Below are 14,488 nucleotides of genomic sequence, written 5' to 3' on the forward strand. Positions count from 1 at the left end.
TCTTGACTAGATGGAAAATGATACTTCTTATTTCATGATAACCAGAAAATGCAGAGGATTTAATTCCACCCTGGTTCTTGTGGTTTCAGCACTTATATGAAGAGGGTGAGATCAAGAAGAAAATCCCTTAGTCACTTAATACAGATAACATCAGAGGAGAGAGGTTTTTTTGTGTTCACTGGTTTGAAGGGAATTTATTCTTCCTTTCATTCAGCACACTGCAAGCTTTTTCACTTTTGTGTGGCTGTTATTTCCAGTATAGAGCTAGTGTAGCCATTCCATTTTGAGAAAGGAGCGGTACGCGTTTGGCATTTCAGAAATGACTTTGAATGTTTGACACAGCTGAACTTCTTGTTCATTAAGTGGAACTTTAATCTACTGCTTTGATCCTTTGGTAAACCTTCTTTTCTACAGTGGATGAAGGTCCTCTATTTTATTTCATGCTTGCGATGACCACCATTTCTTAAAGATTAAATGTCTCCCTTTTGTCAATTACTCTTTTTTCCATTTTCCCCTCAGAACCTGCTGAAAATGGTTCTCCAAAATGGCCTTTCTCTTTCACATCTACCAGAAAGCATTAACTTTGTACAGTGGGGGAGTTACACAGAGGAAGTAATACATTAAAAAAAAAAAAAGCTCTAATTATAATATGCAGTTGCAAAATGAAAGTAGACTGATCTGTATGTGTGTGTTTTTATTAACAAATGCTTTTCAGGATCTCAGTGAAAGAAGGAAACATTTAAATCCAAAGTCTTCTTTCCAGATTTGAAATAAATTGCATTGACTTATTTTGATTACACATTTTCAAGATCTATTTTTAGGATAAAGTTGAAATGTTGAGCCTGCTTTATTCAGCCATTCTTTTCTTCTGACATAAATCCCCTTCAGGATCTCCTAACAGCATCTGCGAGATTTACTATTGACAAAAGCTAAGATATTCCTTTGAAACAGAATCTTAGATTTTGATTAAAAAGTGCACAAAGGTTTTAAATGATGGCTTTACAAACTGTTAAAACAGGCGTTCCTATGAATGCTGCATGTTTGATAATGAGGGAAAAACACGCATGAACGAGCCAGCACACACACCTATGGCAAAATAAGGAAAATTTGTAAGTACACAATCGCAGTATCTAGATGTAGGAATACTGTCAAATCGCATTATTCACTTTAAAAAGAATTCGGCAAGTATCTTGGCTCATGCTTAGATGATACAACAGTAAAACTTCCTCTTTCAGTATCTTCAAAGTCACATCTGCTAGAGATATCCTACCCTAATGTATCTAATTTGTGAAAGCCCAAGGTCATGCCCTCCTGATTAGAGATTCTGAGGGGAATAAAACTTGTACTTAAATTATACATATGGCTGTTAACAGATACACTTAAAGCAATGTATTTACTCTTCAGCACGTGTGCCTCCAGCTGACTCTTCAGAAGGCAGGAAACAGTTTGGGGGCTTTGAAAAATGTTGTAATTCTTGGTGCAAAACAGAGAAGACTCAGCAGCGTAATGTTACTGTGTTTTTTGTGTGTGTGTTTTTTTTTTTTTTTTTTTTTTTTTAGGTTATAGTGACATCAGTGCCAAAATGTCATAAAAGGTTTGAAATTGTTACATTCTGGGGAATATTTCCTTATATTGTAGCTGCACAAATCATAGCCTAAGAGATGTGAAGAGGACCGAATGTTTTGTGACCCAGAGGCGATCTTGAAGACATAGGAAATAAAATGGATAGGGGTAGCTAAAGGCCTGGCTGCAGTCAGCTGGTCTGCTCCTGGATTTTCTCACACTCGGTCTAAAACTAGGCCACTGAAAGCCACTTAGGGGAGAAGGAAAAGAAAGCCCCGAACTCTGGGTGAAAGCAAGCTTGATTTTCTTGCACAGAAACAGCATCGCATTGCGTTCTGCAGTTAAACTTCATTCCCTCCTCAGTTATTTTGTTTTCTTTTCCACCCTGAGAGTCTTCCCGGCTCCCTCCCTAGAGCAGGTGCCTTGTGGCAGCTGTCAGAGAGCAGGGTGGAGAGACCTTGCGACTTGGGAGACAGGGTCAGATAACCTCTCTCCTGTAGCAGGTGCAAATCAGCTTGCTGCTATTGAAAGAAACGCAGTTGGCCGGTTACAATCAGCCGAGGGTCCGGCCCTTGGTGTTTTCCCAGGAACCATGAATTTGTGATGCGTGCGCGCCCAGGGAGGGGAGCAGGCACGTCATTACCTACAGCCTGCGTATTTGTTAAGCCTGCATACAATCAGAAAAGAAAAAGAGCAAGCATATGAGTCCCTTCATGAAGTAGCGTAGAGAATACCAAACTGCAGTATTAATAACCTCCTGTTATTGAATACTCCATCTGTTCATCATGCCAACTTATCCTCACTTGGAGCACTCCCCTTGTCATAATATTTTGTACCACACTCCCCTCCCTCCTCGGAGCAGCAGCTCCACTTCAGAACTAAACATTCGCCCAGTCGCCTAACCCCACCGAGGAAATGGTCTCATTGCCTGGGTCTGTTTACGTTTCTATATTAAAAAAAAAGCTCAGATTTCCTTTCAGAATTTTCATTTTCGCTATTAATTTATTTTTTTTCCCCCGAGATGCTTCCATGTCCATATTGCTGTTCGCAGACACCGTGCTCGCCGTCTGAGCGCGCTCTATCCCTAACGCCTGCTCCTGCTGATACTTTGCCACATGGCAATGAAGAAGAAAAAAATATATATATATAAATATATCCCCATTTTCTCCCCAGAGCTTTGATACATAGACATTTCCGTATTTGCTAACACGTATAATAAATAAATAAAGCGGTTAGCCACTTTAAAGTGATTAGAGCCCAATTTATTCACGTCAACCCCACATGAGGCACTCGGCTAGCTGCTGTCCTAGGGATGTGTAGGAACCGGGGGCTGTTTGAGGGGATTTTTGTCGGTGCCCGTGCTGAGGTGTGAGGAGATGGAGGCCGGTCAGGGGCTGCACCACCACGTCCTGGGAGGGGAGCCGCCTCCCCATCCCGCTGGGTAACGCGGAGGACGAAAGGGAAAGCCCAGCTTGGGTCGCCGAGGGCCATCTGTAAGCTAAAAGCAGGGTTTCCTAAAAAAAAAGGGGTTTAGTTTACAGAGGGGGGGGTCCCCAAAACCAGCCCCCCCCTCCCACCCCGGGCCCAGCCCGCCTGAGGCGGGCGGCGCCGCGCACTCTTTGGTTGGCGGCCGCCGCCGCAGCCGTTTTGGCGGCTCGCGGGTCCCTGTGGCGGGCGGGGCGGGGCGGGGCCCGCCGCCATCAGCGGTGGTAACCGAGAGCAAGAAGTTCCCGAAGTGAACCACCGACGATTAATGTTAATAATTATTAATAATAATTCAATCGGGCGATCCATCGATAATATTAACAGTAATTTCATCAAACGACCGATCAAGGAAAATTAGTAATAATTATTAATGTTTTCCCGAACGATCCATAAATAACCTTTATTAATAGTAATTACTAATAGTTTCCTAAAATGAGCCGTCAATAATAATTAATAGCTAATAATACGTTCCTGAAGTGAACAGGGTGACTCATGAGGTTACATTGCAGGGGAGCCCTGTTTGTTGTGAGGCGCCCTAGGGGGTGAGATGAGTGTATGGGGAGCCCCGGGTCTGTCCTTAAAGACCAAAATGAGGCAAAAAAACTGTTTTAAGTTCTCTTGGCTCTGTCAGAGAGCTGAGGTGCTGCCATGCTGCAGCACACGGGTTGTGCGGCCGGTGATATGAGCCACAAGCCTGCAGTGAGTGTGGTGTGTTTGTATATGGGTGGGCCAGGCGTCCCTACAAACTTCATGCCTTGACCCCAGACTCTATCCCCATCCTGCTTCAGATGACAGGAGCAAGGTGCTGGATTTCTGACTTCCACAGGGCTGGGGAAGGGCACATCGGCTGCTGGGGATAACCAGCAGACCCCGCGCTGTGGGACCCAGGAGTGTCCAGGTCCTTCCCTCCAGTGCCTCAATGCTTATAGGCAGCACCCACCATCTCCTTAAGTGCGCACCATGTCAAGTGTTTTGTTTTGTTTTGTGCCCATTTACAATTCTCCCCCAATACTGTGTGAAAAAAGGAACTGTTATCACTTGGGTTCGTGTTATGGCCCTGTGTGGGGTGAGCGAGCAGGCCTGGGGTGAGGCGGTGCGGGGCTGGCAGGACAAGCGGGTTGTGTGTGGTCTGTAATCACTTGTGAGGGAGGGAAGAAACACAGGAAAAAATAACAAAATGAGAGAAGGGCTGATGTTTTGGCAATCTGGGGGGTCGCAGTGAGCATTAACACAGTTAATATCGAATGCAGTGTTAACGTTGGATGCAGTGTTAGCATTGAAGGCAGTGTTAAGGTTGAACGCTGTGGTGATGTCGGACAGCATTAACGCTGGACACAGTGGTAATAATGTTAAATAATAATGGTAAATAATGTATTAACATTGCACTCAGTGTTGATACTGGAGGCAGTACTAACGCCGAACACCAGCACCAATCTCCCACCACCACCACAAAAGTTCCCAAACCCCACCAGCACCGAGAGCTTTCCCTCCACCGCCCTCTCTGCCCGCCCCACTCACTCCCCATCCCCTCCACCCTCCGTGCACCACCAAATCGAGGCGGCGGCGGCGGCGGTGTGGAGCCACCCAGCCTCCAGCCTCCGCCGGCTCGCAGGCGGCGAAGCCGTGCGCGTGCGCGTGCGCGCGGCGGGCGCGGGGGGGGGGGGGGCGGGCGGTGCGCGCGGGCGCGGGCGGGCATGCGCGCGGGCGGGCGCGCGCGCGCCGAGGCGGCGGAGCCGAGGGGCGCCCAGGCAGCGGCCGCCATATGCCGCGGCGGCGCCCGCCTGCCCCCGGCCCAGCCCCAGCCCCGGCACCGGCTCCGGCCCGGCCGTGCCCCCCCCGCGGCTTCTTCCTTCCCCTCCTCTTCCTCCATCTCCTCCTCCTCCTCCTCCTCCGCCCCGCCGCTGCTGCCGCCGCCCGCCCGGGCGCAGCGCTTCAATGGGAAGTTCGCACTTGCTGAACAAGGGCTTGCCGCTGGGTAAGGAGCTCGCCTCGCCTCGTCCCGGCCTGCCGGGATCCGGATTGGGATCGGGATTGGGATCCGGATTGGGATCCGGATTGGGAGCGGGATCGGGGGGTGTGCGGGGAGCGGGGCTGGCCCGGCGGCTGCAGCACCGCTGGGAACTTTGCCTGGCCGCGGTGGGGGGCGGCAGTAACACAGGAGTCGGTTCCTTTTTTAACTTCAATTTTATTTCTTAATTCATTTTTTTAAATCTCAGTTTATATTTTTGATCCTTAACTTTCTTGACTTTAGTTATTTTTTATTTTCATTTTTATTATCTTCTCAATTTCATGTTTTTACCCTTTCATTTCATGTTTTTATCCTTTTAATTTCATCTTTTCATCCTTTTCATTTCACCTTTTTATCCTCTTAACTCCATCTTCTCATCCTTTTCATCTTTTCCTCTCTTTAACTTCGTCCTCCTATCTTTTTACATTTCTTATTTTTTTAAATTTCACCTTTCTAACTTTATCTTCCTATCTTCCCAACGTTACCTTCCTTCTTAATCTCCCCCCTCTCAAATTAAAACCGGGGTGGGGGGCAGAGACGGAAGGTTCACAACTTGCCCGCCGCTCGAACTCATCCTTTGGAAAATTAAAAAAAAATAATAAAAAAATAAAAGCAGCAGCGGGCTGAACGGCCCCGCTTTCCGCCGACCTGGTGCTCGCCCGTCCCTGCGGCCCTTTCCCAAAACAGGAAGTTTCCGAGCGGCGTTTTTCCCCTGGAAAAAAAAAAAATTAAAAAAAAAAAGTGCTCGAGGCCTGCCCGCTGCCACGGTCGCCCGAAATCCGCAGGCGGGTTGCGTGGCCCAGAGGTAAGGCTGTCCTCCGGGCGCTGGGCGTCTCTTCTCCTCCCTTTTCCTCTCCCCTTTTTGTATTTTTTATTTATTTTTTTGTCGCTGTTGAGGCGCTGCCGAAGGCATCTTGCGGCTGGCTGCTGGGTTTTGGGGTGACGAGGTTGGAGCTACGCCCCTGCGCGGGGTGGCCGTGCCTTATTGTGTGAACTCCTGGGGGATTTTTTTTTTTTTTTTTTCCTTCTCGCAGACCCAAGACAATGTCGAGCCTGTTTATAAACATTACCGTTTTGTAAGCAAATGATGCCGGGGGAAGGCTATGAAGCGGAGAGCGGGCTTGTTTACCGTGCAGGCACCCTTCCCTCTGCTCTGCTGCTTTGTTTCCCTCTTAAACAGTAAATTCAAAAGTCAGCTTCTGACCGACAGCACCGAGCAGGACAGGGTAACCGTAGAAAAAAACCTGGTTATCAGCGGTGGCTTTCAAAATTTCACCTGTTGTAACCTAAATTAAACAATTGGACGTCACGCTATATTTTAATAACTGCTGTCCTTATCGGGAAGAAATGTTTGCTTTTAGGCCACGGCGGAGCGGCTCCAGATAATCATCCCCGTAGCCCCGCTGAAAATAATGAGGCCTAATAAACCCGAGCGAGTGTGTACTTTTTACCCGGTGAATTAAAATCAGCTCTGATATTTGCGGTGTACGCGTGCGTTTCGAGTGCATCGCGCCGATTTCCTTCTCCGGGGTCTTAGGAGATGTAAATAGTCTTATTTAGCATTCCAGCCCCATGGCAAGGAGCCTGACGCCCCATTAAAATGTTTTGAATCTCCTCATTGTGTCCCCGTAGGAAGGGAACGAGAAAGCACAAAGAAAAATAAAATTTGTATGTAAATAATTTCTGCCGTGGGTCGAAAGCTCATTAATCAGCGCTTTAATTTTTTTTTTTTTTTTTGTCTTTGTAAATAAAGAAGGTTAAAAAGCTCATTATCAAGTAGACCATGCTAGGAGGGAGATAATTGTCCAGCGCATCTCTTTGTTCTATATTCATATCTGTTTTATCTATTTTTAGCTGTGTGGTAGTCAAGCAGGCATGTAAAATTAGCAGCCCAAAGTGCTAACTTCAGTATATTTCGTGCTGCCGCTCTTTATTGACCCCCCTCCTCCCCCAAAGGCAGCCAGATTTCACTGTTTGAGTGCCGTGGCGTTTGGCGAATAATACCCTCTTTGGTTTATTATCGTGTCAAGCATTCGGGGAGAGAGCTGGTAACCAAATACTTTGCCCACGTGCAATTCTCCGGTGTATTTCAAAGCCAAATGAAGCAAACAGCCCCCCCTGACAGTTTTCCAGTGTGAATGAGAGAGAAATAGGTGGGTGTGAGGTGGCTGCGATGCCTCGATGGGGCAGGAGAGGCCAGCTGGAGGGCTGAACCTTCCCTTGCGTTGGTCAGGGATGTGAAATAATGTCAGCGAGGCCAAGGGAGTTTGTGTGTGTGTGTGTGTGTGTTTGGGCGTAAATGGGAGCAGCGCGCGTGGCGTCTTCGCCGTCCTGCTGGGAGCAGCCCCCGCCCCCAGTGCAGAGTCCGCGTTTCTCCATCAAGCGATGCGGTATTTTATGGCTGGCTCGGCGATCCAAGTCGTCCCAGTTCCCCAAATCGCCGTAGTCAATGAAAACGCTGTTGGAATCGAAGCTGCTCCGACCACCCTTGTGAATTTTTCAGCTCGGCGTTGTCATGTGTAGTTAGAGTGCACAGCTCCCAAGCGCGCGATGAACTCTTTGTAAAAACCTCGTCCTCGTAAATACTGTGCATGGGATGGATTATGCTTTATCATACCGCCGAGCTCCTGATAGCGTGGCAAAACAAATGACAAGTGTCCCGACGGTTGTCAGTTTGGTTAGCTCTTGACTCGTCCTCCTGTATCGTAAAGATAAATGGCATCTGCTCTTTGTTAAAAACGTGCGATGCCTCAATTTACTAATCTCCCCGGTCCGGAGAGTTATAGTTTTATTTACAATGTAAACAGAGCGGTCACAGCGCTTAGCCAAAAGTGTGATCCGAGAGATTAGGGCCAGGCTGGAGACCGGGGAGGTGTTATCGAGCAGATACAGGAGCGCGCTCGCCAGCGTTGGGAAGGGTGAAGTCAATCCCTCTTCATCAAAGGAAGAACATCGACCCCGGTTCGGTGGCTGGTCCCTTCTGGGGACAAAACCCATGTTACCCCCAAGGTATCCGTTGACGTGAATGGCGTAAAATTGGGGAAAATAAATAAATAAATGACTTATTTTGCCAGAAAATAGTTTGGACGGCGCTAGGTGTCTGGAAAGGCACGGATTTAAATGTCTTGAGCGAAGAGGCCTGGGAAGCAACGCGATCTGTAATTTGCTGATGTGAAATACAACACTCAAAGCCATGCAAATACTCGGGGCCACAATCGCTCGTTGCCATTTTGTCTTCCCCTACCCGCGGTGAATTTCTCATCTCTGCGTTTCTCCAAAGTATCAGGGGAGGCTGGCAGCTCGTGTGTGTGCTGGAGACCCGCGTTTAAGAGCACGAGAGTCAGGTTTTTGCCTCCCAGGCCAGCTGGGAGCACTGATGAGGTGATACTCTCCAGCATGTGTCAAGCTTTCAAATCCCCGAGCAGTTGGCAGCGTAGCAGCATAGCAGCCTCAGCTGAGGCTCCCTAACCTTCTGGCCCCGTAATTATTTATTTAGTGAGGGAGCGGAGATGGAGTTACACGTTAAATACGTGTCCTAAAATTTAAGGTGAGGATATGAGTTGTACTACATGGCCCTTTAGCCTTAGTTCCTCTGCCGCACACTCCTTCACTGCCAGACAGCGTGGAAAGGGATTTACAGCCTCGGGAGACGGAAGCTCCCAGCTGTGTTTTTGGATTTCTTTCTCCCCCGCTGCCATAGGAGCAAAGATGACGCTTCATTTGAACCTTTGTATTGATTAGGAGGAAAAGACAGCAAACATTGATTAGAGAGAAATGTAAACTTCCCATTTCCAGAACTGTAACCCCCTGCTCCCTCCCTCTGTTTCTCCGGGAGGAGTAGGGGAGCGCAGCAGCCCCTGCTTGTGGTGGGTGTGCTGGGATCTCCGAGCTGTGGTCCCCATCGGATCTCTTCCAGCGCCCGGTAATCTTCAGCCCATCTTCCCCAGTGATTAACGTGCTCAGCAGCGCTTGGGGAACGTGAGAGCATCCGAGTTTGCTTCGGTTTGCTGCTTGGAATGACCCTCAAAAAGTTGGAATTGCTTTTGAAGCTGACCAGAGAGCTGCCGGGTTCCTCGAGGAGTTTGAGACAGCCCTCAGCAAGGACAGGGAGCAAACCCCTCAAGGCACAACTGAACGCCCGATAAAAGGAAATCACCCAGAAGGAACATCTGTGTGGTAGATGGATAGGTTAATTATTTTTTGATGTGCAAAACAGAACATACTTATGTTTGCTGTAGTAGAGCAAGAATTTAATTTTTGAGGGAGATGATTATAAATTAACTTCTGTGAAATATTTTCATTTCATCTCAAACATATTACGCTTCCTGTATTACTATTCCATTTGCTAATTATCCAGTTTGTGTCTAATCAGCCTAATTGAAAATTGACATTGTTTGATTGTTATTATTTTTTTTTCTTCTTTGAACTAAACGCTCCTAATGCTGCCGTGGGTTTCATCTTGGTGTTCATTTCGGACGATCATTGCTCATCTCTGTACTTTCATCTTTTCCTCCCGTTCTCAGGGGGCTCTGGAGGGATTTCCTTGCCGTGTACCTGCCAGTGCAGCCAGCCCGCGGGGCTTCTCTACAGACAGCAGAAAGAGCAGATGGTAGGGCAGGGGGCAGTCGTTCAGAGTGGTTGTAAAATCGAGGCTTTTTAGTAGAAAGCTCTCATTTCCATCCCATGTGAAGGCATTCGGTATTAAAACACGACGTCCCTTACCTGTGCCCAAGTCACTGTCTGCGAGTTGTGTCAGCACCAACGAAGTTACAAAGGGCTGGGATGGAAGGAGTGCGGCCCTTGTGGCCCCCTATGCCCGAGCTCAGTTCCCCCTCCTCTCCCTTCAATCCCTTCAGGGCATTTCTGATGCCAGCCCACTGCGAGGAAGGAAGCAGACGAGCTCCTTACTGTGCTTGAGCTGCAGTTCCAGGCTCCTGCGGTCCCAATTCCTCACTTCTGGATGTGCACCCTCACATCCTGAGCAGCCCCAATGTTGTTTCTCAGCTTGCATCTGGCCTTGCCGTGCACACCCCGCGATAGGAGTGGTGTGAGGCGCGCCCAGCGGGATCTGTCGGGTCCCTGCCGTTAATCCACACATAACCATTTCGCTGCCTTTAAAGCAAGCGTGGCTTTTGCCACCTTCAGTGCTCGGCTGGGACGTGACCTGCAGAAACGAGAAGTGTCTGTGGCTGGGAAACCACGCGGGGACAGCCTGGCGTGCTACGTGTGGGCCTGAACGCTGCAGAAAAGGTTGCAAAAAGGTTGTGGGCCCCCATCTGCTTCGGGTGGTCAGAGCCGAGCATAACCATAGGCGAGAGGGGTGCTGGTTTAGGGCAGATGAGGGCTCTGCTTTCTGTTCTGTTCGTGTCAGAGCCTTGGGAAGCCAGGCTGGTGGCTGTTGCTGCTGCCATGTGAGGGTTTGTGCCTCTCTTCTACCCTCCAAAATGCTATCAGTAGTGATTAGCTCACGGCTGCTTTCTGATGACAGCAGGAATGGCAAATCCAACTCTCCAAGGCTCTCCCTGCTGTGTTCCTGTTGACCTGGGTAACTTTCCGGAGGCAGGAGCCTGCAGCTGGCCACACCAAGGAAAGATGTTCTTCTGTATCCCACCTGGCTGATGTGCTGGGCAGTCAGAAGGCGGCCAGGAGAGGAGCAGCACTGCAGGGTATTGTCATCATCTTCCACTGCGTGCACATTTTTGCTCTGCAGACTGCCCTCGTAGCCCCTGGCTGAGTCAGAACTTGGGTAATCCAGCCCAAAGGGAGCTGCAGGCAGCAGTGTGCTGATCACAGCGGGGCTTGTGGGTTTGGAGTGCTGCCCCCAGCCCTTCACATCCATGCACCCTAACAGAGGTGCTGCTGGGGGCTGCTTTCCCTACTCCCTCCCTTCCCACTGCCTTTAACTTACAGAAACAGAAAGTTTCTCTTGGCTGCTGCAGGAGTTTAACCCAGATACGAATTCGCAGACTGAGGTGCTGATTTTTCAGCCAAACCATCCAGAATGACTGCTCCTTCTCCCATATTTGCAGCCCGGCGTTCTCAGTCTCCTACAGAAAACGCGTGGCTTAGCAGAAACTGGTGCGGAGCCCTTGGTCGGAATTCCCAGATGAGTCAAATTTCATTAGATGGTTGCAGCCAGCTTGTCTCTTGCTGAGTACGTAGCTTTACTCTTTGCAGAGTCATGCAGGACACAAAAGTGTTTAGCAGAGATAACCACAAGCCAGGCTCCAAACTCTTAAACTGATATTTAAATATTTTTTCTCTTTAATGTGTTGTAGCAGATATGTTAAGCTGTTTATTTTCAACCGGGTAATGAGCGTTTTCACATTTGTGGTCTACCAACCATCTTAATGCGTGTCTGGTGCTTCGCTGAATAGTATTAATGTGTATCACAGCCTTTCTCATGCTGTTGATTTTCCCGTTGGTATAATCAGCATTACTGAGAGAAGGGATCTTCAGTAATTGTGCTGTATGGGTGAGTTCCCATGCTGCCTGGAACTGGCTAGCCACGTCCTCATAATGTACAGTTTCTGGGGTGAGAAAGAGCTTGGAGGCGCTGCCCAGAGCCTCCGCAGCATTTTAGGTTTGATTTTTACATCCTCGCCGAGTTCTCTCCTGTGTGCTAAAAGCAGACCTCTGCTAGCGGAGCTCCTTTTTTTTTTTTTTTTTTTTTTCACTGCCTTGTGCCAAGCTTTCTGTCTTTCACTTCTGCTGCAGGGTTTTGGCGTGGAAGGGCTTGTTCATTTAGGCTTGTTTACATGAACTTTTGGGATGCTTGAAGATGAAAAAAAGTAGCATCTACATGTATTTCCATTATCTCCAGTAATTTGCACCAAAAAGACTTGCTGCCTTCACCCTCAGTCAAGATCCGTGGTTAATACTGCAGTCACTTCACTCATTGGCTCTATCAAACTTTGCTTGATTTGTTTTCAGCTCCTGTGAGTCCTCACTGCCTGTATGAATTGTGCTGAGTTTCCAGATAGTTCTTCGTGTGGGACCTTCTCTTCTTATCCTAAAACTAAAGCAGCCTCCTGCATCTGCCATGGTGGAGTCTGGTGGGCAGCAGCGTAGCTACCAAAGCCCTGCTCCTTTGTGATCTTCGGCCTCAGCTCAGCGAGGCAGCAGACTTCTATTTATTTATTTTTTTTGCAAGCAAAAGCAACATCTAAGAAAATAACTTTTTTATCTGCGTGGAGCTGGATGTATTTTAGCCACGCCAGTCTAGATAAAAAGAATGTCTTGCATTTTTTAAAAGCTTGTGGGAGGAGGCTCACAATAGAGGCTCCATTGTGCTCTTAGTACTGAGAGTACAGGAAATCACAAATTAGCTATGACGAGAGTATTGCAGGGGAGTTTTAAGTTTACTTAATTCCCATAGTATTGTATGGTTTTGAAAGGGTTTCACAATGCGTTATTGCCTTTTGGGTTTAGTTGTGTATGTTGTTTGTATTTGGCAGTCCTCTGTTCAAGGCTTTCTCTTACCATGTCTTTGTTCATGTTTTGAATCCTTGAATCCAGATGACTTTCCTTCTTACTGTAAATACAGAGGCATACAAATACACTTGGTATTTATCTCATGACCACCCTGCAGCCATCTAAAATTTAAATCTAGCATTATGTATTCAGCAGCGAGAAAGAGCTCCTTAGAGCAAGCAATAAGAGAGGATTTTAAGTGGGAATCCGGAGAACAGAAAGCTGCAGGCGCAACTTTTCCTCTCCTTGCAGAATTTGATTTCTGATCCTGCAGGATGTGGAGTCATTCCACTTCCAACTGGTATCAAAGGGGGAACTGGAGGGGGCTTGCAAATCCATAGGCTCCTGGCTGCATCCTATACACCGAGCCAAAGTTACTGCAGGATAACCCTACGTGTTGTCCAGAGATTGTTTTGGCTCAGTACTTGCAGCTGAGGAACAAGTTCTGTCTCTCAACTGAAAGAATTATGATTATGAGAGCTCTTCAAGACCATGAATCTTTTTTTCCTAGTTCAGTGAATAAATAAATTTTACAAAACAGCATATTTTACTGAGTTGGTATGTTAGAAACTAAAGTACTGTGTGTACTATTGCTTTATTTTGCCTTTGTTTTGATGACTTTGTTAGGATCGTTGCTCTGGACTTGTTTGTCAGCCTGTTAAATTTTTTTTTGGTGATTTTTTTGAGCTTTGTAGCTCAAGAAAACGATCTGTTGACAAAATTAGTGCTCATGTTCTAAAAGGAAAATATTTTCTTAAAACCATAAAATTAAAGAAAAAAAACAACAAACAAACCAAGAAACAGAAAATGAAGCTTTTTTGCCTGTCTTAGGGATACTATCGTATAGAAATGATGAAGTTTTCAAAGTGTGCAATTCTAGCAGCTATTGAAATGAGGGTGTTTTTTGTGCAGGAATAAAAAGGGCCTCAGAAATCATCTAATTCTCTCTCAGACTTTCAAAGAGAATTAGTAAAGATTAGTTTTCATATTAGAAGACTAATTCAAACAGAACATTAAACAGGGATTATTTTTATAAATAGTAAATAACCTCCTGTCATATCTAAGGGTTCTTTGATCACAAAAATGCATAGTGAAAGAAGCAGTCCATGAATACGCCTTATGATACCTGGGAAACTGCTCACATTTAATTAAGTGCAATTTTAAATCAAGTTAGTTAAGCTAGTGCCTGCCTGTTTGAACTCTTTCACATTTGCATTAGGATGCTGAGGAATCGGGGAAGCCAAATCAGAAGGTGGTACTCTGCAATGACTTATATTGAGCGTTCGTGGTCTGGTGTCCGAGTGTCCTTTAGTGTGAGTACAGCTCCTGGGGGGGATTTGTACCTCTTCACATAGGGAACTCAGTTGAAGCACCTATATTAGGAAATTAATAACCAATATGGGAAGTGAATTGCCTCCTCCAACTCCTGAACTTCATTTTTTCCTCTTTAGTTATAGCAGTTGAGCATTGATCAAAATCTTGGGTGAGTAGTGAATAAGGTGAAGTGTGAACTTGTTGACTTTAGGGGAAATTCGGTCAAATTACTGACTGGAGGACTGGAAGAGAGGGGAGCAGAGGCAGCAGTGCCAGTAAGCGTGCTGGTGTTGGTGCTCTTCTCTCACTTGTGAGTAGCCTGCTGTGCATTAAATGCAGATAACTGGTGACCTTACTTGTGAAAGCACTCCGGGATCTGGTGAAAACACCAAACTCGAGTACGATTCTCTTCTTAATGCTGCTCTGAGTCGGTGCTTGGTAGATGTTGTGTTTTGCTTACTTACAGGTAAAGGGTTTGGGAGGTGAAGCAGTGTGCTTTCAGTTGTGGCCTGAGTTAAAGTAAAAGCACGTACATGTAGGAAGAGACAGCCCGTGGCTTGATGGAACACAGCTCCGTACAAAACAAGCTGCTGTGATTGAAAGCCTTGCTTTTTCAAATTAAAAATGTACTTTCCTCTACGAAAG

The 14,488-nt window shown here is 46.9% G+C and overlaps 1 protein-coding gene across 7 annotated transcripts in view; it reads left to right on the forward strand.

Moving 5' to 3' along the window:
- The window catches only part of CTBP1 (C-terminal binding protein 1), a 228,587-nt gene that overhangs the window by 156,829 nt on the left and 57,270 nt on the right, over window positions 1–14,488 (forward strand). Inside the window, exon 1 of one of the 7 annotated variants that reach the window (XM_032187045.1) lies at window positions 4,935–5,023. The exons of 5 other annotated variants lie outside the window; for them this stretch is intronic. In XM_032187045.1, the coding sequence (XP_032042936.1) occupies window positions 4,984–5,023 (40 nt within the window). In that variant the 5' untranslated portion in view covers window positions 4,935–4,983. Of the gene's footprint in view, window positions 1–4,934; window positions 5,024–14,488 lie in introns of those variants that run through there. One more of the 7 variants, XM_032187047.1, reaches the window with a different exon arrangement.

Source organism: Aythya fuligula, chromosome 4, assembly GCF_009819795.1.
Source record: "Aythya fuligula isolate bAytFul2 chromosome 4, bAytFul2.pri, whole genome shotgun sequence".
Lineage (NCBI taxonomy): Eukaryota > Metazoa > Chordata > Aves > Anseriformes > Anatidae > Aythya > Aythya fuligula.